The 24,793-nt window shown below is 54.1% G+C and overlaps 2 protein-coding genes across 3 annotated transcripts; one reads left to right on the forward strand and one right to left on the reverse strand.

Annotated features, from left to right (window-relative positions):
* Positions 1 to 23: 23 nt before the first annotated feature.
* TFPT (TCF3 fusion partner) lies at positions 24 to 7,741 on the reverse strand. 2 transcript variants are annotated; one of them, XM_025985338.2, is made up of 6 exons: positions 7,279 to 7,741; positions 6,584 to 6,842; positions 4,081 to 4,151; positions 876 to 945; positions 565 to 783; positions 24 to 178 (listed from the first exon to the last, which is right to left on the reverse strand). In XM_025985338.2, exons 1-6 carry the CDS (start codon positions 7,299 to 7,301, stop codon positions 59 to 61), a joined length of 762 nt encoding a protein of 253 aa, XP_025841123.2. In that variant the 5' UTR covers positions 7,302 to 7,741; the 3' UTR covers positions 24 to 58. The 2 variants fall into 2 exon arrangements, with proteins under 2 accessions (XP_025841123.2, XP_025841124.2); XM_025985339.2 differs by having other exon boundaries at positions 571 to 783; positions 7,279 to 7,729.
* Positions 6,603 to 24,793, forward strand: PRPF31 (pre-mRNA processing factor 31). Its single transcript, XM_025985321.2, has 15 exons — positions 6,603 to 6,849; positions 7,725 to 7,867; positions 9,481 to 9,665; positions 9,766 to 9,826; positions 11,921 to 12,004; positions 12,595 to 12,692; positions 13,588 to 13,694; positions 15,228 to 15,397; positions 17,154 to 17,311; positions 20,985 to 21,074; positions 21,993 to 22,120; positions 22,201 to 22,273; positions 22,737 to 22,865; positions 22,961 to 23,059; positions 24,406 to 24,793. Exons 3-15 carry the CDS (start codon positions 9,489 to 9,491, stop codon positions 24,529 to 24,531), a joined length of 1,500 nt encoding a protein of 499 aa, XP_025841106.1. The 5' UTR covers positions 6,603 to 6,849; positions 7,725 to 7,867; positions 9,481 to 9,488; the 3' UTR covers positions 24,532 to 24,793.

Below are 24,793 nucleotides of genomic sequence, written 5' to 3' on the forward strand. Positions count from 1 at the left end.
CAGAGGTGGAAACAGTGGCCAAGGCGAGTCTGCGGGTGAGTTTATTGGGGGTGGGGAGTCAGTCAAAGGGGGGACTGGCTAGGGTGGGGTAGGGCAGCAGTTTGTCTGGCCCCCGAGAAACCCAACTGGAGTCCAGGGCCTCATCTGCTTCGAAGCCAAAGTCTTCCTCGACCTTAATCTGGGAGAGAGAAGGAGCCAGCGTAAGCAGGCCTAGAATCTCGAGAAGGCCCAGCAGCTTCACCATTCAACCTCCTCAACTTCCTCTATGCACCTGGGAGAAATCCCAATGGTCCCACCTTCCCTTCCACCCATGTTCTCTGACTCTCCTGCTACCCACCCACCCCCAGCTTCCTCCAGATCGCTCTCCTTCCTTTTCCATCCAAGCCCTCACCTGGCTTCTTCCAGCTCTTTATTCTTCCCTGCCCACCTGCACCCCTCCCAGACCCACCTCCTTTCTCCAGTTGTCCCTTGCCCTGAGCTTGTCCTGAGCCTGCCCTGAGCCCGAGTGCTCTGCAAGGCCCAGCTCCCACAGCACTGCTGCAAAACCCAAGGCCCTGGTCCCACCTGTACCGGGGCTAGTTCTGGAGTCAGCACAGCTCCCGCTCGGCGTCCGTCCCGGGGTGCTCGCCGCCTCTTGCGTCCACTGGGCCCCTCCCCGGGGGTTGGGCTGCTGGGTTCTGGAGGTGCGGGTGTCCTTCGGGGTGGGGACAGCCCCTCTTTCTCTGGGGGCTCATTCTCAGCATTGCCGGGGGTGGGAGCATCTGTGCCCTGGCTGCCCTCATCCTGGTGGGGAGAAGGGGTGGCAGGTGAAGGCTGTGTCCTGGTGCCCTGTCCCCCCACACCCACCCCCCTGCCTGCCAGGAGGCCATGCTCACCTCCAGGACTATGGTGAGCTGGCTGGCACGGTAGTCATCACCATAAGCATCCAGCACTCTCATGAGGAACCTGCGTCCGGAGAGAGGCCATTGGGGAGGCACAACCTTAGTATCTGGTGGTTGGAGAAAGGGGCGCCCGACAGCCCAGCCCCAGCTTGGAAGCCAAGGCTGTCCCAGACCCATAAACCCAGAAGATTCAGAGCTGCCAAATCTGAGACCTGGTTGCCAAGTAGTTGAGCAGCAGGGGACACTGGGCCAGACCAGGGGACCTCTGCACCTGCTTCCCACTCTGTTGACAAGACACACGACAGCCCTGAGTGGGCGGGCCACCTGAGGGTGACACTGCAGCTGGAGAGTGGCATCTGCTGTGCTCAGCCCATGTTCTGGTGTCAGCTATCTTTATTAGTAACTGAAGGGCAAGACAAAGAGCCCTCCTGCTGACATGACCTTCTCTGCTTCCCTGGTCCCTGCTCCTGAGAGCTCTGAATGCTATCTGGGGGCAAGCACCTGGGTGGAGTGCTTTACCTACAATCTCTTTCCAGGTATGTGTCCATACCTGTTCTGTACCGTGTCTTGGTGCTAGTGATACATCGGGGAACCAAACGAAAACCCCTGTCTGCACCGAACTTGGGACAATCAGCAAATCAGCCAAACAGTAGTAGGAAGGAGGATGCATGATACCTGGAAGAGGGCTGAAACCTCTGAAAGTCGGTGGGGAAGGCCTCACTGAGAAGGTGAGGGAGTGGCAGAAAAACACTTCTGGCAGAAGGAACAGCAAGTGCAAAAGCCCTGAGGTGGGAGCAGCATGCGTGCTGTGTTCTTGGTAGAGCGAGGTGACGGGCCCTTGAACATAGGGCCTTGTTGGCTACTGTAGGATGATCTTGCTCTGAGAGGTGACTTGGTCTGTCTTACCTCTTATGTTGGTTTTCTTTCTTTTCTTTTTTTTTTTTTTTTACTTTTGAAAAAGAATTTTTAAAAATTTATGGTAAGATACACATAACATAGTTTGCCAATTTAACCAGTTTTAAGTTAACCAGTACAGCTCAGGGGCATGAAGCACATTCAGTGTTGTGCAACCATCACTCCCGTTGGTCTCCAGGACTCTTAATTTTCCCAAAGTAAAACTGTCCCATTAACTAACTCCCCTCCCCCTAGCAGTCACCACTCTCCAGGTCTATGAACTTAAGTCCTTATATTAGTGGAATCACAGAGTATTTGTCCTCCTGGGACCAACTCAAATAACGTAATCATGGTTCATGTGTAATGTGGGTCAGGATTTCCTTCCTTTTTAAGACTAAATGATAATCCTACGTGTGGACCATGTTCCGTTCATCCGTCTATCCACAAAATGCTTCCACATTTTGGCTGCTGTGAATACTGTTAGGATCCCGTGTGTATGCATATCGGTCAGCGGCCCTGTGTTTGAATCTTTTTTCGGGGGGGGGGGGGGTATACCTAGGAATGGAGTTGCTAGACCATATAATAATTCTGTTTTTAAATTTTGGGGAATTGCCATACTATTTTTACACAGTGGCCTGTCTTAGGTTTTATAAGTGGACAGCCCCTGAATCTCTGATACCATAGATCTGGGGTGAGTGAGGCCTTGGAACCTGGGTTTGTGGCAAGTTCCCATGTGGCATTGGGGCTCCTGGTCCAAGGGCTGCACACTGAGAAGCTCGGGGTTGAGCAGCATTCAAGAGAGGCCGCTCAGAGAAGGTGATCACCCTGACTGATCTGTACTGTTAAGGCAAGTGTAGCATTTGCAGATCCCATTCCCAGACTTTTGACCTTATAGCCATCAAGGCCATCCTCCCCTTTCATAAACTCTCTTGGTTTTACTGTAAAAGAATCTTGGCGGGTGGTACAACTAGAGAAAAAAAGGTTCACCCAAGGTGTTGTGACAGGAGCCCTGCGAGAGGTGAGGGGAGGCCAGGGAGAGTGTGGCAGGCATGGGCAAGGAGCCATGGCCTGTGGCTCAGGGTGCTGACACCCAGGGTCTGTTCTGAGGGCGCGTCAGACCAGGAGGTGGGAGATAAGCCAATGGGAGGGTTCATTCCCCGACATGAAGCAGCCTGAGGGGGAGCACACGGGGGGCAGGGGCGAGGTCAGGGCTAGCTCTGCATGTGTGTGAGGTGACCAGAAGCCACTGTCCAGCAGACGGTCCACAGAGGGGATACACAGCTGAAAGAGCTGCAGACAGGACTGAAAGGTTGGCGGTGTTTAGATGTCCTTTCCGACCACGATGCTGTGAGATGTTCTAGAAGTGCACACAGAACCTTCTGTGAGGACAGGAACCTGTCCTGTACCTGTGCCATGCACCACAGAGCTGCTGGCCACCTGTCGCCGTGTGGTGACAGTAACGAAGGAACTTTTTGAGGCCATTTATTTCAGTTTTGATGTCAGTTGTGACCTGTGCTACTGAGCTGCAGTGTAGGAGCACCACTGAGGGAGCATTTCATTTCATTTCATTTCATTTCATTTTAGTTTGGGTAAAAATCACCGTTGGTAGTGGCTGAGCATGTGAACGGAGGCCAGTGCAACTGAAGGAACTGAATTTTCTATTTTGTGTCAATCAATTAAAATTTATTTTGACTAATGTTAAATTTTAGTTTTAATAAACTGTCAGATTAGGTGAGCACTTGTGGCTACCATGCTGGACAGTGGAGGTGTAGATGCAAGGGCACCCAGGGCCAAGGTACTGGGGCCAGGGAGTGGGGGAGTCCAGGTGAGTGAGGGACCTGCTTCCAGGTGGGCGCATCCTGTGGGTCAGGTGAGTGCATGGCTGAGGACTGACCAGGGCTCAGCATCCTGGCGCCTTCTCAGAATATAGGTCACAGACATTGGGACATAGCACGTGGCCGGAGGCTCTGGGCACAGCCCATGAACTCCTCTTCAGTACTCGGCAGCTACTGAGATTATGGCGTTACCCAATCTCAACCGAGACGGGGAACAGACTCAGAGAGGTATGTGGCTTGCTGAGCATCACACAGCAAAACTGCTTGAAACCAAGTGTGTGACTCTACATCATGATCCTGTTCTGCTGGACCTCCCATTCAAAAGGAGTGCACCTGCCACCCAAGCCTCCCTCAGCCCATCCGGTGAGGCCTGCACAGACACGAAGGAGGCAAGAATCGCCAGAGGTGGTAGAAACAGCAGCTGGGAGCAGAGGCCTGGGGCCCAGGGAGGGGGGCGTGCAGGGGCTTACCTCCGCTCCTGCTGCAGTCTCCGTGTTATCCTTTGCACCTGATGGAGTCTGTTCAGGACCCGCTCATTCACCTGCAGGGAGCCAGAAGGCACAGGTCACCTGGACTCTGCTCCTTATTCCATGTGGGATGAATGTAGCGCCAGCGGGGGCCCACGGGCCTCAGGGAGCCGGCCACACTCCCCATGGCCTCTGGGGCTGCTGCGCCCACTCCTTTCCTGCATCTGCGCCTCCCTAGCTGGCTGCCTCCTGTCCTGGGGGCCTTCCCACATGCCAGAGGAGCTCCCTCCCTCAAGCCTGACCTCAGAGGTTACCTCCTCAGGGAGTCCACCCAGACCTCCCACCACACAGCAATACCCCCTCTTGACTCCCCCTATCAGAACTGTGCACCCAGCTACTCCTCTGCTTTGGCTTGCGTTAAAATGCTCCTTGCCGCCTTCTAGCCTATCCACTTCTCTTGCTCACCCTCTCCCACCAGACCATAAGCTCCAAAGGACAGGGGTTGTGCCTGTGTCCCCACTCCCTAAGCAGAACCCTGTAGGGGGCGGGGGGGCTCCATCAGTATTTGCTAAATGCATGCCTTCCTGCTGTGTACAGTGGTGGGGGACAGCAGGCAGGTTCACATGCTGGAGACGAGGAGGAGGTGGCCTACTTCAGGACTATCAGAGAGGCATGTGGGCTGAGACACGAACGAGCAGGTACTTCCCTGGATCGGAAAGACCTGGGTTCAAACCCCAGCCTGCCACTCTCAGCTGTGTGACCTTGGGCAAGTTACCTAACCTATCTTAGTCTTGCATTTCACCACCTGTCTTGAATAACGCCACCTGTTCTAATGGGGCATATTAAGAGCAGAAAATCAAATGCCAGATACATTTGAGCAAATGCTTGAGTCCCTCTGGACCTGGTATTTGTGTGCTAAACAGGGCTTGGGGTCCCCGCTGCAAGTCGGGGGAGCTGGGGGTGGGGGGGTAGGTAGAGGTAGCAGGGCATCCTGAGATGTCGTGTTTTGTAAAGCCTAGGGCAGGCTTGGAACACGGTGGGTGCTCCCATGTCACAGTGGTCGCTCTGACGTCAGCACCCATGTACTGAGACGCCCTGTGAACACAGAATGCCAGGGATGAAATGTTATGGCTACCATGGGATTCAGGTGAGGAGTCTCCAGGAGAGAAGAGGTAGGAGGGAGGTCGGGGTGGGGCCAACAACTGCCTAGTACAAGATGTATAGTATCTGCAGATATCACATCTGATTTGTCTCCACACTATTTTACACCAACACATGTGAACACACATAAAACCATATGGCAAATAGCATCCTGGATCATCCTAGCTGTTCCCAGGTGCACGTAGACTCAGCTTCAGAGCAGCTTCTGGGGCTGACCTGCTCCAAGCACTCCCACTGCCCTCACTTCCCATGTGGTTCTCCCCAACATCTCCTGCCAAAACAAGTGTCTATTCGGCTTCAGGCAGTCTGATGCACTCATCCTAAGATGGCTTCAACATCCGCCCTGGTTCTCCACCTGCTCTGCCTCCTGACCCCTGCTCCAGTGCAGACTGCATCCTCTCCTGCCCAGGCCACTACACCAGCCTCCCTTCTTCCCCAGCTCCCCAACACTGCCATTAGGGGTTGGATGGTGTCCCCCCAAAAAAGTACTTCAGAATGTGACCTTCTTTGGAGATGGTGTCTTCACAGAGATGATCAAGTGAAATGAGGTCGGTAAGCACCTGACCCAACATGACCATGTCCTCATACAAGGAGAAAAGCAGGGCAAAGACAGGGACCCCCCCCCTCCATGGCCATGGAGATCGCCATGTGGGTGACGGCAGAGACCTACCAGTCGGGTGTCAGCAAGCACCAGATGCAAAGAGAGGCACGTGGTAGATTCCTCACCGCCTTCAGAAGGAACCAACTGTGGACTAACACCCTGATCTTGCACTGGCAGCCTCAGAGCCATGACAGTACACTTCTGTTATTTAGCGCCCGTTCGTGGCACTAAGACTAACATGACCATGCTCAGGCTTTCAAACACCTAGACCTGACCCTGTCCCTTCCCCCTCACTTAAATGTTAAAACAAACGCCAAACTTCATGCCCCGGTGTTCCCGGCTTTTCAAGATCTGGTCCAGGCCAACCGCATGCTCCTCATTCTGACCGAGGAGCTGATGCAGTGATGCAGCTGAGAACCTGTGTCTGGGGCAGAAGCCATGGGGATGGGGGCAGGGGAAGGATCCAACAGGACAGGAGGACCTGATGAGAAGGGTACAGGAGACTTGAAAAGTCTGATCAGCGGGGAACATGAGAGGCACCTACAAACATCAGTGAGCTGAGCTGGGTCACCAGGGATGCTCAGAGCACAGGGCTCTCCTAGTGTCTTGTATGGTGCCTGATACACAATAGGTACAGAACCACTGAACGATTCACTCAGCCAGGTAAGGAAGGCAGGCATGTGGACAGAGAAGGGGTAATTTAGGCCAGGGGACCCCAGAACGGGGGAATCCGCACTCACCTACCTGCTCGATCTCCCGGCAGCGCCGACCTAGCACCTGGTACTTCCTACGATTTAGTTCCCGCTGGCGCCGCCGCTGGCCCCGGGCAGCCTCTTCCTCTTCATCTCGCTCCCGGAGCCCTGAGCCACCCAGACCCCCGGACACGAACTCCACTTCCGTCTCCAGCTCACTCTCCAAAATGTGACCACCGAACAGCGGCGGCAGCGCCAGCTCCGAGCCTGGCGGCGCCGAGAACTCTTCAAAGCCCACGGCTGCCATGGTCCTGTAAGGTCAGTAGGTTCAGGAATCCTGAACCACCGGCCCCCGCCTCTCCTCCCTCAGACCCGGGAGTCCAGACCCCCAGCCCCTCCTCCCTCAGACCCGGGAGTCCCACTAGAGTTCGAGCCCCGACCCCTCCTCCCACGATCCAGGTGTCCATACCCCCAGACTTGCTCCCCGAGGATCGCGGGGACTTCAAGCCCCCACTCAGACCCAGGAGCCGGGGCCTCCAACCTCGTCTGTCTCTCAGATTCAGAACTCCAACTCCTAGCTTTTTTCCCCCTGGACGTCCAAGCGCAGACCCCGGTCCTTTAGAGGGCTCAGCGAAAGCAGCTGCATGAACTACAATCCCCATCCGCCCTCAAAAAAAGCGCAGATGGGTGTACGCGATGCAGCCGCAATGCCTTTTGGGAGCGGTAGTTTCCTCCAAAGCCACTCACCCCTCTCGCTGCTCCAATTCCATGTCTCTCTCCAGCTCCAGCCACCGCGGGTCTCAGAACGCCCAGCCTCGCAAACCTCTAGGTTAAGTCCTTCGCAAAACTACCTGTCCCATCGGGCTTCACGGCCTCGGCATCCGGGTCTTTGCCGCTGGGCTTTCTGGGAATTGTAGTTCCCTGCTTCCGGCTTCGCTCCCTACCCCCCTCCACCTTCACCTCCACCCGGAGTTCCGCCCTGCTTAAAGGCCTTGCTTTCTCGTCTCAATCCTTCCTCGGTCGTCTTAGTTGTCCCCGTCTTTATTCTTGTCTGGGCACCTTCTCACTGGCTAGGGCGATGCTCCGCTTAGCAGGCTCAGTACTCGGCGGGCCGTCAGCCCGACAAGTCCCTTCTCCTCTGCTTACCCCTTCTCCGCTTCGCTGCAGGAACTAATAAAGTTGTTGTTCCAAAGGCGTCGGGGAATGACGCGAGGACGGGAGCCAATCAGAGCGCGGGTTTGACGCGACGCCGTCGCGAGCCTGGGACGTCATCAGTGGGCGCCGACCACTGTTCGGAAGCGACTCTCCTAGAAACCGTCGTGCGAGGCGGGGAGAGGTGAGTGTAAGGGAGACGAGGGGAGTGGGGAGGCCGGGCTCTCGGGTCCGGGGCGGGAGTGTGCAGGGAGAGAGACACACCTTACTGGAGGGGTGGCGCGACGGTCCTCCATGCCTCTGCGGCGTCCGCGCTCTGGCGGTGTAGCGGGAGCAGACCCTCTTCCTGCCGTGTCTGTGCTGTGCTGGTTCCTGAGGAGACGGGCTTAGGTCGCTAGAGAGTCTGGGACGCGCGGGGCTCCCGGGGTGACGGGAGGAGACCCGGGGGCTGAGCAGGGGTCGGGCCAGGAGGGGAGTGGGCGGCCTCCTGGTGTAGCTGGGAACAGATGTGGTGCCCGGGTCTGCCTACAGTCAAGTGGGGAAACGGGAGAGGATGCGCACAGATACCCACGTCCTGCGTATGGGGAGCAAGGTGTGTTCTGTGGGAAGAGAGCTTTTCTGCAGAGAAAGTGAATGAGGGAGGCACGTATGAGACCACGCAGGAATGCTGTGTCTTGTGGAGAGGGAGAGGTGACTAAGTATAAAGGGGATGTCCCGTCCGAGGGAGAGAGGAGGGCGTGAGGGGAAACTGACCTCAGACACACAGCTGGACACCCAGAGGTCCCAAACTGCCACCTCGAGGGCCAGACCTGGCCTGTAGCCTGTCGGACTCTACCTGTGCTGTGCTGGTTTGGCGAGGCTGTCTTTAGTTTTAGTTAAATCATCCCCTTGAATAATCACAAGGAAACTTTGAAACTGAGAGATTCTACATAAAAGTCCTGAATCTCTTGAGAAAACCTGCCGCCATGCAACCAACAGCCCCACTTGCACGCACGTTTACACTGCCCCCGAGCTCTCTGCACCCCTGTCACCGCGCGGGCTTCACTCCACAAGTCACCCGCTAAGCCTCTGGTTTTATGTTTCAGGGGGGCATGGTGTCGAAGGGAAGGGAATGAGGGATTTGTTCTTTGGAACAGTGAAAGCACAGGAGGGAGGAGAGCTTTCTCACTTTAAAGAAGTAAAAGCAGCGGGAGGATGGTGGCGGGATTGTACCTTGCTGAGTCGTGCTCCCTGCTCTTTTCCACATCATGGAACTCAAAGAAAATTCTCGTTTTGTCCAACACCTGGAGTAGATGAGGAGACTGCTCATGGCCAGAGGGGATTAGCCTGGGGGCTCCAGACACTTGAGGCCCCACATGGTTGCCATGATGGCTGGGGAGATTGGTATTTTAGGATATCTGTCACCCAACAATTTTGAGGAGGGGGTCTCTGTATGGGAGAAAAATGGTCAGAAGAGAGATCCCATCTCATCAAGGGGAGGTTTTTAAAGTCTTCAAGTCTTTTAAAGTGGTTGTGTGAGGGGAATGCTGTGTCTTTTCCAGTGAAGTAAGTGTGAGAAGGGAAGGTGGTGTGAGCTGTGACCAGAGATCACCTAGTTCTGGGAGGTTTGTTCACAAGGTGATTCAGCGGGTGTTTAACGAGCATCTATTAGGTGCCGGGCACAATTAGGTGCCAAAGAACAAAGCAAAAGAAAATACCCGTGCTTACGGAGCCTGCATGCTTGTGGGGCTGACCCGTGAAGGACCAGGCCAAGCCCCTCTCGTTAATGAGAGGGGATGATGCTTTCCCTTCCCATAGGCCTCGGCATGTCTCTGGCAGATGAGCTTCTGGCCGACCTTGAGGAGGCGGCAGAGGAGGAAGAAGGAGGAAGCTATGGGGAGGAAGAAGAGGAGCCAGCAATCGAGGATGTGCAGGAGGAGACGCAGCTGGATCTTTCTGGGGATTCAGTCAAGAGTATCGCCAAGCTGTGGGACAGCAAGATGGTGAGCGGGCTGTAGAGAGAAGCTGCCGGGAGGGCTGATGTGTCCAGTTGCTCTTCTTTCTGAGAGTCCTGAGTTCTGGCTCTCTGTCCTCCCTGAACAGTTTGCTGAGATCATGATGAAGATTGAGGAGTATATCAGCAAGCAGGCCAAGGCCTCGGAAGGTACCTCTCCCCTCCTGCTCCCCCTCACCCACCCAGCTGTGTCCACCCAGCCCCTGGGCTCCTTTGCTGTGTACAGCTTTGAAAGTTTGGTCTGCCTGCCTCTCAGCCTTTTTGAGAGCCCTCTTTTTCTTTTCCATCCCAACCCAGTCTCTTCTCCCCTGAGAACACATCGCATCATAAAGCTGATGTTCCTTAAGTCCTTGCTCTGTGCTGAGCACTTACTAACCACAGTAGGTCTTGCCTCAAGATTCCTCCGGCTTCAGGGATTCATGTGACTGCTCGAGGGTCTTGCCACATCTGTGAACACTTGTTTTGTTTTTTACTTAATTTTTTTTTTTTTTTCAAATCGGTGTACTCTTTTCTTTGAATTTACCTAAAAAGGAAAGTTATTGCTACTGCGAGTAGAAAACTGGTATCACTTGGTAAGTAGAGAGTAATTCTAAAACACAATTCTAAAACAGTTTTCAGATCATCAGCTTTGGGGCATGCTACATTGCCTCTGAATACTCAGCCCAGCTCTGAGAGGCTTCTCCTGTTGCCTCCCATCCTTCTTAACAGTTTGGAGTTCCGGAATGGAATTCATTGGCAGAGGCAGCCATGGGAGGTTGTCAGTGCAGCAGTGGTGTGGGCAGAGCAGAGTTGCAGGCAGACCTACTCTTTCCTTCCTTGTAAAGTTTTCATGAGGTGCCCTGTGGCAAGCCTGCATGGGCACTGGGTGTACTGGGGAACCCACCCAGCTCTCTGCTCTCAGGATACTCGGTGTCTGGCAAAGCGGATAGGTCAGATCTGGGCAGTGGTTGTGGGCGGTGCCTGCTGGGGTGGGGAAAGCTGGGGGCATTGGAGCCACCAGAGCGGGGCTGACCCTGCCTCAGGCCATACCTGAAATTGGCTTTGAAGCATGAATACACATACCAGGCCAAGAACAGCAGCTATATGCCCTGAGAAAGAGAACTGTGTGTGCAAAGCCTCACATGTCTGGAGTGGCAGAGGCAGCAGGAGAAAGTGCCAGATGTTGCAGGATTTTGAGCACCAGGCCAGCGAGCTGTGGGGAGCAGTAGAAGGGACACTCCCTGATGTCGGGTCAGGCTCGGGGTTAGGTCAGACCTGATCTCACCTGGTGTTTGGTGGAGGAGGTGAACACAGAAACACCTCCAACCTGGGTGACGGTTATGTCTAACGGATGTGGCAGGAGTTCCGCAGGAGCACAGAGGAGACATCTGACCCTCCTGAAGGGGGAGGGAAGGATCCTGAGGTGCTGTCTGAGTCTCAAGATGCAGAAACATTTGAGTGATCAGGGTTAAGAATGCAGGTGCTGGGGCTAGATCTCAGGTCTGCCATCTGCTGGGTCCATGGCTTTAGGCCACATCCCTCCATTTCTCTCTCTCTGCCTCAATGGTCTGATGTGATGCCAGCCTCCCCAGGTGATAGTGGTAAAACAGGTTAATAACTGTAAGGCACGTAGAGTAGTGGCACTTACGTGGTAAGTCCCATGTGTATTGGCCACTGCACCTACGGCCTGTGACCATGTTTTCACTGTCATCATTGTTAAAACCTGGAGAGGAACCTTTTGGAAACAGATGTGAGGAAGGGCCATGCCAGGGAGGGGGAACAGCATATGCAGAGGCCCAGAGGAGAGGAAGCAGCCGTGAGTGCTCGGGTACTGCAGTCAGTCCTTCCTGGCTGGTGTGTGATAAGATGGTGGTGTCTTGAAAGAGTGGGGCTTGGACGGTGCAAAGGCCAGACTGTGGAGTTGGAGAGTCAGCAGGTACCTACAGAGCAGTGCCCGTGCGCCAGGCACTATTGTGGGCATCTGGGCACTGGGGGCGCAGAACTTGTCCTCACAGTGTTTCCCGTCTGGGGAGCTTGCACCTCGGCCTCAGTGGTGTGGGGATCCCCTAAGGGGTTAGTTTCAGGGCGACACACCGTGGTGTCTAGACTGGCCTGGAGGGAGAGAAATGGGAGGTGTGCCAGCATGGAAACCCACCTCCAGGTTTTCTTCTTAGCCTCCCAGCTCCCTTCCAACTACACCTCCTGACTCCCCTGGCTGTGGGAGCCTAGACACTCACCCACCAAGGCTGCTTCTCATCTTCACAGTGATGGGACCTGTTGAGGCGGCCCCTGAATACCGAGTCATCGTGGATGCTAACAACCTGACCGTGGAGATCGAGAATGAGCTGAGTGAGTGGCAGAAAGGGCAGAGATGGCCCCGCCTGCTGTCCCTCACACCCTCCTCCCATCCACAAGGAGAGGACAGGCAGGACCCTGGTTGCTTTCCCCACTGGCCTTCCCCAAGATCCTGCCCCCAGACTCCTCATACTAGCTGTAGTCCAGATTCAGCTGCCATAACAGCAGCTTAAAAAAAAAAAAGTGTGCTTTTCTCCGATGTGAGAATCTGGATGAGGAGTCCAGCCCTGGAGTCAGGCTCTTTCTGTCTTGACCTGCCACCTGTGTCAGGGCACAAGGTGACTGTCCACCTCCAGTCATCACCTCCACATCCCCACCAGCAGAACAGGGAAGAAGAAGAGGGCACAGTTCTTTAAGGGGGTGACCTGGAAATTGCATGCGTCACTTCAGATGATAATTTGTAGACCAGAACTAACTTGCAGGGCCACACCTGGCAGCAGGGGAGTAGCGTTTTTGCTGGGTACCCACGAACCCAGCTAAATTCAGGGGTTCAGTTATTTAAAAAGAAGCGGGGAGATGGGTGTTGCGGACATCCAGCGGAGTCTGCCTGCCCCCTTATCAGCTACCTGTCCTCCCTACCTTAGACATCATCCATAAGTTCATCCGGGATAAGTACTCAAAGCGCTTCCCTGAACTGGAGTCTCTGGTCCCTAATGCACTGGATTACATCCGCACGGTCAAGGTGAGTGGACAGAGGTGGGGACTCAGGAACAGTGGAGTCCTCTTGACTATCCCTCATGTGAAGGGGAGCAGGGAGCAGATGAATGACCTGGAGTGTGGTTAGTGAGGCTGCTCCAGGCCTCAGCTGCCTTTCTCGTTATTGAGGCCTGCAGATACTGGCGGGGGCCGAGTGGTGGCTCAGCTGCTCCAGGCTCCCCAGCAAGAAAGGGATGAAGCCTGGAAAGGATGTTTTCATGGCTCCTCTGCCACCCTTCCAATCCTGCTGCTTCCTTGGAAGGGCTGGGAGCTGTTTGAGGCTGAGGAAGCAAGGAGGGAGATGAGAGGGTCCCTCATGCCACCAACAGTGGTTGGAGCAGGTGGCATTGAGTCGATATCTAAAGGTTGATACAGGGGCAGCCATGCAGAGATATGGGGCGGAAAGCCTGGAGTACCAAGAACGGGAGATAATGACAAGCTGTGGTATGTTCAGAAGGGAGGAAGTGAGGGCAAAGTCAATGAGGTTGCATCCCCTGTGACCCCCAAGGCTTTGGGCCTTCTGGAAAAGCCACGAGAGGGCCAGGTACTAGTGAGAGTGGGGACACCAGTGAGGAGATTCCGGTGTGCTGCCAGGAGGAGGTGAGGATGGTGCAGGGGGCATCCATGCAGGAAGCAGTGTGGTCAAAGTTGCATTTTGAGTTGCTGCAGACAGTGGGTCTGCCTGGTTCTGGTTCTAGACCATCAGTGCAGGAGCAATGGTACCGATGTTCTGAGTGGTGAAGTCCTGGGAGCTGGGAGCAGGCAGCCTTCGTCCAGACCCCAGATGTCCCCAGAAGAGACTCAGCTAGGTGCAGGGGCAAGAGAGCTCCTCAGGCCTTCCTGAGTCCCTGCGCCTCCCCCTCTTGCCTTCTCACCTCCAGGAGCTGGGCAACAGCCTGGACAAGTGCAAGAATAACGAAAACCTACAGCAGATCCTAACCAACGCCACCATCATGGTCGTCAGCGTGACTGCCTCCACCACCCAAGGGTGCGTGCATAGGGTGGGACCATGTACTGCAGCCCCCTCGAGCCCATCTAACAGCAGATGAGGATCTTGGGGTCCCAGCGATACAGGTGTCCATCTCAGGAGGACAGTTTATTTCTGTCTCACGAATGTTTAATAAGGACCCTGTAACCCAGGTTCCATGCTGGGCCCTGGAGTGCTCGGTCAGTGGAGAGCCTGAGGCCTTGAGTGCTGAGATGAGCCAGGTACACTGCTAGGCCCAGGGTGCTTGGTCAGTGAGGAGTCAGGCCTTGAGTGCTGAGGTGAGCCAGGTACCCTGCTGGGCCTGGAGGGGCTCATTCAGTGGGGAGCCTGAAGCCTTGAGTGCAGAGGCAGAGGGCCATCCCATAGAATGTTTGTCTCGGGCATGTTGTCCCTCGTTGGAATGAAAGTGTCTGAAGTCAGGGACCTTGTGTTGGCCCCTTGGTCTCCACCTTCCCCTCTGGCCTCTGTGCCTAAGAGGAGGAACTGTCTTGAATCCCAGAGCAGAGTCCTGGGTTGTGGAGACCTCTCTTGGGCTCTCATTCTGTTTGTTGAATAAATGCTATCCGAGCACGGGGAACTGTTCTGAGGGCAAAGATTAGAGAAGTTTGCAAAGGGGAGGCTGCTCTGCCCGAGCTCCTATCTAGGAGGAAGCAGGTGCACACACAGGTCAAGCTGGAGGGGAAGTGTCAGAGTGCAGATGGGGTGCCAAGGGATACTTATCCTGCTGGGCTGGGTGGCTTCCTGGAGGAGGTGACGACTCCACCTCAGGCAGGGACCAGGCTCTAGTGGGAGAACAAGTGGGCTCTCAGCTTGTCCCTGATGGGGGCAGCTATGAGCATGAACCCACTGGACTTTGGTTGCAGGGCCTGTGGCAGCCTCCATGGTCCCCCTTAGTGCTCTTTACAGCGTGGGTGGGGTAACTGAGGGAAGAGTGTGACTGGGTGTGGTTACCAGCTCTGCGGCTTTAGGCCAGTCCCCTTTGCCATCTCCCCCTCGGGCCCCACTCTGTAAAACGACAGTGATGACAGCCCCCCTTTATGGTTTTCTTCCACAAGTACTTGGTCAGCATCTTCCATGTACCAGAGATGGGCTGGCCATGCTGCTGAGGATCAGGTGTGGGGTCCCTCTTCAGGGGCTGACTGTCTCCCGTCAGAAGTGGGCGGAAAGTGGGGAGGCTGTAAACAGGCACAGTTTGGCAGCTGGTAACAGTGGGCCTCTGGCTGGTGAGGCAGAGACCTAGAGGATGAGGAAGAGTAGTGGGGGCCCACAGGCAAAGGCTCTGACACCGGCTTGCACCTGGCAGAGACTGGCATGGGCAGGCAGGCCCTGGCCGGCAAGTGTGGTGGTGCCCTAGGATTCCTGGCAGCTCCTGCTTCCAGGCCTTAGGGCTGACGGGACTTGGAATTGCCCTGACGTGCACATATGTGTACAGACGTGCACACACCGCTAGGAGGACACGGGCTCTCGTGCTGGTCAGGTGGGATCCCCAGGAGGGGCAGGGGTCCGACCCAGCCACATCATTAACCACTGCAGGCAGCAGCTGTCAGAGGAGGAGCTAGAGCGGCTGGAGGAGGCCTGTGACATGGCACTAGAGCTGAACGCCTCCAAGCACCGCATCTACGAATATGTGGAGTCTCGGATGTCCTTCATCGCACCCAACCTCTCCATCATCATTGGGGCATCCACAGCTGCTAAGATCATGGGTGAGGCCCTGGGGTGCGGTGGAGATATGGGGCCATCCTCGGACAGTGTGACCTTGAAGCCACGTCCCTCCTCTACGGGACAGGACCCTACTCCCCCTCACCCTCATCCTGTCATCCCTCCTAGAGATCACAGAGGTCACCCAGCCTGCTATTCCTGCACACACGGAGAAAGGATGGCAGCCCTGAGCCAGGCTGGACTAGGCAGGCGCAGGAGGAGATAGCATGGCTGCTGGAGAGGCTGGCCCTCCTCAGCTCTCCACTCTGCAGAGACCCTAGGGCTGCCTGGCACTGGCTGTGTCAGCTCTTAGGATCTCGGTTTCATGCATGAGGTGGGGTGCCAGCCAGGACGATGTGTTAGGGCTGAGGGTGGTGCCTCATCTGCCAGCATGCCCTCTTGGGCTCCTAGCCCCCTCAGCTGAGGAACTCTTTGGGGGAGTTTGGTAAAGCAGCTGTGCTAGGTTGCTCAGGCTGCCCTAACAAAGTGTCGCCGGTCGGGGCAGGCAGTGGGGGCCTTACCGGGGGTTCATTGTCACACAGCCCTGGAGGCAGGGAGGCCAGGAGCAGCATGTCAGCAGGCTGTGCCCTGCAGAGGCCTCTCTCCTCGGCTTGTAGGTGGCCATCTACTCACATGGCCTCCGCTCTGCCTGTTTGTGTCCTCGTCTCTTCTTACGAGGATGCTGGTCACACTGGATCAGGACCCATCCAATGATGTCATTCTTTTAATCACTGCTTTCAAGGCCCGTCTCCAAACACAGTCCCATTCTGTGGTACTGGGGTGTAGGGCTTCAACACAGGAATTCAGGAAGACACAGCTCAGTTCGTAGCACAGCCTTGGGTGGCAGGTGTGTGTACAGCTGCAGGGCAGAAGGAGGCAGTGGTTTCAGAGCAAGAAAAACTTAGGTGTGGATCCTCCTTCCCCCTTCTCTGACCTCGCATCATTGGGCAGGTGACATCTCGTACCTTGGTTTCCCTGGTGGTGTGGGGCTTTGCTCCTGTCCTATGACTGCGGGGCTAAAATCAAGGTATTAGTTCCTGTATAGAGTTTCCGGGAAGGGATCCACTTCTGGCTTTTTCTGGCTTCTAGAAGCTTCCTGCATCCTCCCACCTGAAAGTCTCCTGTTTCATATCCCTGTGACTCTGCCTTTCCCTTCCACTACCCTGTCTCAAGGCCCTTCGCATAATTATATCTGCATAGGGTCACAGGTCGTAGGGATTGTGATGTCTGTGTGGGGCGGGGGGGGCGTTCTTCTGCTCACACATGGATTGCCATGCCTGTGTGGGAAGCGTGTGTTGGATCAAACAGTTGACCTAGTCCTTAAAAACACCCAGTGCAGGGCCTGGCACAAGCAGACCCCTGTCAGAGGTAGGCATTTTTACCTACAGCTCTTCCTCTTCTCCCCTGGGCCTGCAGATTTGCTCACGGGAACCCAGAGATGATTCACATTAGGCCCTGTCATCAGGGTGTCCCCAGTATAGTGGTAACTGTTATAAAACAGAGCAGGGGCTGTGTAGCTCTGCAGACTTGGGGGCAAGTTCCTGTTGGGCTGCCACCTCACTTTCCATCCTCAGGCAGGTGATTTCACCTCTCTGAGCCTCCTCTGAATCCTCCTTCTGAAAGGGGACTTGTCAGGCCCTCCCAGGCAGGGCCCACCCAGAAATTCAACCAGAAACTCACCTAAAGGCACAAAGCATTCGGTGAGCCCCCAAACAAATGTCCTGTGTTCCTTTTGACCTGTTTCCCTCCTTCCTGTTGCAGGGGTGGCTGGGGGCCTGACCAACCTCTCCAAGATGCCCGCCTGCAACATCATGCTGCTTGGGGCCCAGCGGAAGACACTGTCCGGCTTCTCGTCCACGTCTGTGCTGCCCCACACTGGTTACATCTACCACAGCGACATTGTGCAGTCTCTGCCCCCGGTGAGTGCCCCTGGCATGTGGCTCCCCGCGGAGCCTTTTGCTGGGCCAGAAGCAGCCTTGTCCAGAGGGCAGTGTGAGCCCAAGCAAGTTGCCTCCTCTGCTCCTCAGTTCCCATTGACCAGGAGCTCAGAGGATAGGGTCACACGGGGCATAGGAACAAGGACCGCATAGCAGATGTACGGGGGTAGGGATTCTGGAGCTCTACTTAACAACTGGGCAAGAGGCATGAGCTGTGCCTCAGTGTTGTAAAATGGGGGAAATAGAACCTGCTTCCTGGGGTTGTGATTAGGACTCCTATATGAAACACTTCCAGGTCTTGCACATAACAAGCGATGTCATTAGCTTGCAATTTGCAGGGGTCTCCAAGCCATCCTTGGGTTCAGTAGCCCACTAGAGTGGTGTACAGACTCCAAGCTGACCCACTTGGGCTATGGTTTGAGGGCGTGAAAGGACAGACTCATTTCAGCCACTGGAGGAAGTGTATGGGGCAGGAACCAGAAATGCCAGCCTCAGCGCTTCCAGTCATCCTCTCCGTCAGGACATGTCACTCCTGGCCTCCACATGTGACAGCGTGCAGAAAGAACCCCCACCAGGGAGGCCCAGCTGAGCCTTGAAGTTCAGTCTTTCCTGGGACTTAGTTGAATAGATGTGCCTGGGTAGCCCAGGTGGTTGATCTGGGCTCCAGGTTGAGAGCCCGTAACCCAAAGACCTCACCCTAAATAATACGGTTGGTCTCTGCCTTGTCCGAGGCCCCCAGGCCAAAAGATCACTGCCCAGGAGCTGAGGGCAAGGTTGCACATAGCCACTACTAACTTTGTTTTATCATCATTATTAATTGAGACGTGTGGCTGGGGGTTTATGTGTACCCTCTTGGTGTGTCTCAGAACAAGAACCACCTTCCTTTGGTGACACAGGACACAGCTTTCTGTTCACAAATGGATGTTTCTACTCAGTCATTGGTTTTATTTTTTTTTTTCTCTTCCTCCATTATTTTTTAATATGTATCTTTTTTTATTGGAGTTCGATGTGCCAACATATAGTATAACACCCAGTGCTCATCCTATCAAATGATCCCCTCAGTGCCCATCACCCAGTCATCCCATCCCCCTGCCCCGCTTCCACAACCCTTTGTTCGTTTCCCAGAGTTAGGAGTCTCTCATGTTCTGTCACCTTCTCTGATTTTTCCCTTTCATTTTCTGTCCTTTCCCCTATAATCCTATTCACTATTTTTTATATTCCCCGTATGAGTGAACCCATTTAATGATTGTCCTTCTCCAATTGACTTACTTCACTCAGCATAATACCCTCCAGCTCCATCCACCTCAAAGCACATGGTGGGTATTTGTCGTTTCTAATGGCTGAGTAATATTCCATTGTATACATAGACCACAGCTTCTTTATCCATTCATCTTTCGATGGACACCGAGGCTCCTTCCACAGTTTGGCTATTGTGGACATTGCTGCTATAAACATTGGGGTGCAGGTGTCCTGCCATTTCACTGCATCAGTATCTTTGGGGTAAATCCCCAGGAGTGCAATTGCTGGTTCATAGGGGAGCTCTATTTTTAACTCTTTGAGGAACCTCCACACAGTTTTCCAGAGTGACTGCACCAGTTCACATTCCCACCAACAGTGCAAGAGGGTTCCCCTTTCTCCACATCCTCTCCAACATTTGTTGTTTCCTGTCTTACTAATTTTCCCCATTCTCACTGGTATGAGGTGGTATCTCGTTGTGGTTTTGATTTGTATTTCCCTGATGGCACGCGATGTGGAACATTTTCTCATGTGCTTTTTGGCCATGTGTATGTCTTTGGTGAGATTTCTGTTTATGTCTTTTGCTCATTTCATGATTGGATTGTTTGTTTCTTTGCTGTTGAGTTTAAGAAGCTCTTTATAGATTTTGGATACTAGTCCTTTATCTGATAATGTCATAATGTCTTCTCCTATTCTGTAGGCTGTCTTTTAGTTTCTTTTAGTGTCTTTTGTTTCTTTTGCTGTAGAGAAGCTTTTTATCCTGATTAAGTCCAATAATTCATTTTTGCTTTTGGTTCCCTTGCCTTCATAGATGTATCTTGCAAGAAGTTCTGTGGCCAAGTTCAAAAAGGGTGTTGCCTGTGGTCTCCTCTAGGATTTTGATGGGTTCTTGTCTCACATTTAGATCTTTCATCCATTTGGAGTTTATCTTTGTGTATGGTATAAGAGAATGGTCTAGTTTCATTCTTCTGCATGTGGATGTTCAATTTTCCCAGCACCATTTATTGAAGAGACTGTCCTTTTTCCAGTGGATAGTCTTTCCTGCTTTCTCGAATATTAGTTGACCATAAAGTTGAGGGTCCATTTCTAGATTCTCTATTCTGTTCCATTGATCTGTGTGTCTGTTTTTGTGCCAGTACCACACTGTCTTGATGACCACAGCTTTGTAGTACAACCTGAAATCTGGCATTGTGATGCCCCCAGCTCTGGTTTACTTTTTCAATATTCCCCTGGCTATTCGGGGTCTTTTCTGATTCCACACAAATCTTAAGATGATTTGTTCCAACTCTCTGGAGAAAGTCCATGGTATTTTGATAGGGATTGCCTTGAATGTATAAATTGCCCTGGGTAGCATGGACATTTTCACAATATTAATTCTTCCAATCCATGAGCATGGAATATTTTTCCACCTCTTTGTGTCTTCCTCAATTTCTTTCAGAAGTGTTCTGGAGTTTTTAGGGTATAGATCCTTTATCTCTTTGGTTAGGTTTATTCCTAGGTATCTTATGCTTTTGGGTGCAATTATAAATGGGATTGACTCCTTAACTTCTCTTTCTTCAGTCTCATTGTTAGTGTAGAGAAATGCCACTGCTTTCTGGGCATTGATTTTGTTTCCGGCCACATTACTGAATTGCTGTAGGAGTTCTAGCAATCTTGGGGTGGAGTCTTTTGAGTTTTCTATGTACAGTATCATGTCATCTGCAAAGAGGGAGAGTTTGACTTCTTCTTTGCCAGTTTGAATGCCTTTTTTTTCTTTTTGTTTTCTGATTGTTGAGGCTAGGACTTCTAGTACTATGTTGAATAGCAGTGGTGAGAGTGGACATCCCTGTCGTGTTCCTGATTCTTAGGGAAAAGACTCTCAGTTTTTCCCTATTGAGAATATTTGCTGTGGGCTTTTCATAGATGCCTTTAAGATGCTGAGGAATGTTCCCTCTTCAGTCATTGGTCTTATTGGTATTTTTTTTTAATTTTTAAATTTTATTTATTTATTCACGAAAGACATGGAGAGAGAGGCAGAGACACAGGCAGAGGGAGAAGCAGGCTCCATGCAGGGAGCCCGATGCGGGACTTGATCCGGGGTCTCCAGGATCAGGCCCTGGGCCAAAGGCAGGCGCCAAACCACTGAGCCACCCAGGGATCCCCCAGTCATTGGTTTTAGTCTGAGTCTTGTTCCTGCAGTACCCCAGCTGTCTATGAAGAACCCGTTTTCATGAAAAAGTAGGTTGAAAGAAAACCGTGACAGTGAAGATTTGTTGCCATGACACGTTATTACGGTAACACATAGTGAGATGGTGAACCGCTGACCCATGGGAAGTGAGCCAGTGGCATCTGGGGTTTGGGAAACGCTTGGTGTCTGGTAAATGCTCGGTGTTGGCGGATGAATCCTCCCATTGACTCTGCCCCCTTTCTCCTGCCTCAGGATCTCCGGCGGAAAGCGGCTCGGCTGGTGGCTGCCAAGTGCACACTGGCAGCCCGTGTGGACAGCTTCCACGAGAGCACAGAAGGGAAGGTGAGGCACAGCAGGCATCTGTGTGGGTCTGTCTCCTCTACCAGACTTGTCATTGTTCAGGTCATCACTGAGTTTACCTCTGTCTCTCTTGGCAGACTTGCTCCATGAAAGTGGGTATGTCTTGTCTTGTGCAGTCTGGCACAGTGTCCAGGCTTCAGTCTCTTTCTCTCACTGCCCCCCCACTTTTCCTCTTGACCACTGGTTGAGGTTCCAGGGGGGACAGCAGTGAGCACTCCGACCAAAGCCATGCCCCTGTGGCATTCATGTTCTGGCTGGGGGCAGGGTGAGGACACGGGCCATCTGTGGTGTGTTCAGGGGTGCCACATAATTGCTAGGGTGGGATCAAAGGGTGCTGGGCTGGTGAGGGAGGTTGAGTTTAACCCGGACGTTGGGGAGGGCTTCGCTGCAAAGGTAAAGGTCTAATCTGCACTCAAGTGAAGTCAAGTGAGTGCCTGGGGGAAGAGTCCTAGGAAGGAGAAGCAGCCAGTGCAATGGCCCTGAGCCTGGCCCACAGGAAGCCAGGGAGAGGAGGCTGTGGGATGGGACAAGTCACGCAGAGCCTGTGTGCCCCAGAGAGACCTTGGCTGTAGCAGAGGTGCTGAGGGGTGCGATTTCGGGTCTTAACTGAAGGAAAAGCCCAGAGGGAGAGAAGCCAGAGGTGAGGCTCCCAAGTGACCTCCCTTTACCAACTTGTGCAGGCTAGAGCTGGAGGCTGGGGAAGAGGTGCAGGAGTGCGGGTTTGGCCCTGTTGCACTCGGGGGCTGCCCTCCTTCTCCCCCATCAAGGACAGAATTATATGAGGGGTGCTGGGAGAAGTCTGAGTCTCCCAAGAAACACAGGCCCCCCAGGCCTGGGAACAGGTGCCACACACAGGCAGAGGGACGGGCAAGGCTCAATGGAACCCCTTGCCCTCCCCAGGTGGGCTATGAGCTGAAGGATGAGATTGAGCGCAAGTTTGACAAATGGCAGGAGCCGCCGCCCGTGAAGCAGGTGAAGCCCCTGCCTGCACCCCTGGATGGGCAGCGCAAGAAGCGAGGCGGCCGCAGGTAGGCCCTGAGGGCCAGTGGGGGTGAAGAGGAGGGGAAGGGGCTTGTGACCCCGGCTGACCCTTGGCGCCCCTCCCCAGGTACCGCAAGATGAAGGAGCGGCTAGGGCTGACCGAGATCCGGAAGCAGGCCAACCGCATGAGCTTCGGAGAGGTCAAAGCCTTAGTCTGGATGTGCCCACCACATTTCTTCTCGGCTGAGGCAGCACCTCACCTCCAGCCTCCCCCAACATCCATGTACCCTGAAGGGACCTATGCAGCATTCAGTGCTGGCCCTGTCCCCCCACCCCCACCCTTTTGTACACACCTCCCTGTTGGGTTGGATCTGCCCAGGGAGGGTCCTTCCTCAGGCTTCACCTCTGCCAGACTCATTACCCGAGCATCATCCTCATGGTCCTGCAAGAACCAGCTCAAACACCCTCTAGTCAGCAAGCCCAGTTTTGGTTGTTGACACTGCATACATGAACACTCACAGCTTCCCTCAACTGTCAGCTCAGGGAGCCGTAATAGGACTGGACTCCTCACTGGGCCCCAGCAGGCACCTGAATCGGGTCAGTGCCTGGGGCATCCGGCTGATGAAAGATGGCTAACTCTTGGTTACCTTCCCCTCCCACCAGATCGAGGAAGACGCCTACCAAGAGGACCTGGGCTTCAGCCTGGGCCATCTGGGCAAATCAGGCAGCGGGCGGGTACGGCAGACACAGGTGAACGAGGCCACCAAAGCCAGGATCTCTAAGACACTGCAGGTACAGGCGGGGCCTGAGTGGGCCTGGGAGTCTGGGAGCTCCAGCAGGAGAGCCCAAGCCAAGCCCAAACATCCTGTCCCCTCCCCTCCACACAGCGGACCCTGCAGAAACAGAGTGTCGTGTATGGCGGGAAGTCCACCATCCGTGACCGCTCCTCAGGGACTGCTTCCAGTGTGGCTTTCACCCCTTTGCAGGTACTGTGCGCCTGAGTCAGGAGGCCCAGTTCTGGGCAGGCTCTACTCCCAGCTTTCTGAGTGGCCCTGAGCAAGCCCCTTCCTCTCGCAGGGCTGTTGTGGACAGCCTTGTGTATGTATCAGTGAAGCCCCTGAAAGGTACAGCTCAGTTCCTGGTGCTCAGGTTAGTGGGAACAAAAGGGAAAAGGTCTGCCTGCAAGTGCAGGCTGGCTTTAGGATTGGGCTGGGACTAGGGGTGACTACTGATTCCCCATGACCTCAAGTGGGCTCAGTTCCTCCCTGAGGTGCTAGGTGGCTAGGACAACCTCAGGGCTCCACGGAAGAAAACTCAAAGGTAGCTGGCTGGGAAGCAGAGGTCCCAGCCCAGCCACTCATGCACAGGACAGAGCCTCTGCATCTGTCCATTTCTCAGCCTACCCACAGATAGCGCCAGCATGCCCCATAGCATCGAGTAGAATAACTGAGTTCATTGGCAACATCAGCAAGGGTGTACTGAGCACCTAAGTTTCAGGTGCTGTTGCAGGCACTGGGGATAGAGCCACAAGCACAAGACAGCAAGCCTTGCCCTCAGGGAGCTTGTGGGGTGGCAGGGGTCAGATAAGATATGGAGCCTGGTGGAAAGTGGAAAGTGCAGGGAAGAAAGGGGAGAGGGAGTGAGGCATCGGGTTGGACCCGCCCAGGGAGGCCTCAGTGAGAAGGTGAGAATTACCTGTGGAAGATACTGGGAATGGTACCAGCCAGTGTGGAGCCCCCAGAGCTGGACGCCCTGTCACCAGTGGGCTTGGTGTAATTTGCATGAGGGCCAGAGGTTAGCCACTTAGCTCTGTGACTCAGTTTCCTTATTCAGGAACCAAACCCAGTCAGCTGTTCTGAAACATTGATTTTTTTTTTTTTTTTTAAGATTTTTATTTATTCATGAGAGACATACAGAGAGAGAGAGAGGCAGAGACACAGGCAGAGGGAGAAGCAGGCTCCATGCAGGGGGCCTGATGTGGGACTCCATCCCGGGTCTCCAGGATCATCAGGCCCTGGGCTGAAGGCGGCGCTAAACCGCTGAGCCACCTGGGCTGCCCAACATTGATGTTTTTAAAATTGCTTAGAGAACTTGATAAAAAGTCGGATGCCCAGGTCCTCCCCACTCTTCCCCCTTCCCAGAGCCACAGTTAGAATCTCCCCAGGTTTGGGGTGGGGGCAATTTGGTAATTGGAAAACTGTTCTATCACCTGGAGCCCGGAACCATTGAAAAGGGCCTCCCCGACATGTCACAGTTCTCTTACTGGGTAAGGGGGCCTTGTCAGGGGCCAGCCCATCTCCCCACCCCATCATCACCTCCTTCACCTGCCCAGGGCCTAGAGATTGTGAACCCACAAGCAGCTGAGAAGAAGGTGGCTGAAGCCAACCAGAAGTATTTCTCCAGCATGGCCGAGTTCCTCAAGGTCAAGGGCGAGAAAAGCGGCATCATGTCCACCTGAGGGGCTGTACCCTGGGTGGCTGCCCCTGAAGCTACACAGGCCCTGCCCTTCTGAAGGGATCAGGGTCAGGATAGGGCTGGGAGGTTCTGTCCTCAGCCCAATTCCAGGACTGTCCAGGGAGACTCAGGAGGAGGCCCAGTCCCCACGCACGAGATCGCTCCCTATTGCAGGGGGGCAGAGCCAGTCTTCATCATGCCTCACCTTTTTTAACTAGAAAGGAAGATACTTTTGGAAAAAGTACGATTAAAAAGCACATTATCAA

This window comes from Vulpes vulpes, chromosome 1 (genome assembly GCF_048418805.1).
Source record: "Vulpes vulpes isolate BD-2025 chromosome 1, VulVul3, whole genome shotgun sequence".
Lineage (NCBI taxonomy): Eukaryota > Metazoa > Chordata > Mammalia > Carnivora > Canidae > Vulpes > Vulpes vulpes.

What these genes read in the sequence shown, in the direction of transcription:
- PRPF31 (XM_025985321.2), top strand. Translation starts at nt 9,489, where the DNA reads ATGTCTCTGGCAGATGAGCTTCTGGCCGACCTTGAGGAGGCGGCAGAG. An exon ending in ACTGCCTCCACCACCCAAGG is followed by an intron (nt 13,695 to 15,227) that starts GTGCGTGCATAG and finishes TAACCACTGCAG; the next exon opens with GCAGCAGCTGTCAGAGGAGG. An exon ending in AAGAAGCGAGGCGGCCGCAG is followed by an intron (nt 22,121 to 22,200) that starts GTAGGCCCTGAG and finishes GCCCCTCCCCAG; the next exon opens with GTACCGCAAGATGAAGGAGC.
- TFPT (XM_025985338.2), bottom strand. Translation starts at nt 7,301, where the DNA reads ATGGAATTGGAGCAGCGAGAGGG. An exon ending in GAATTGGAGCAGCGAGAGGG is followed by an intron (nt 6,843 to 7,278) that starts GTGAGTGGCTTT and finishes CTGACCTTACAG; the next exon opens with GACCATGGCAGCCGTGGGCT. An exon ending in GCTGCCGGGAGATCGAGCAG is followed by an intron (nt 4,152 to 6,583) that starts GTAGGTGAGTGC and finishes GGCTCCCTGCAG; the next exon opens with GTGAATGAGCGGGTCCTGAA.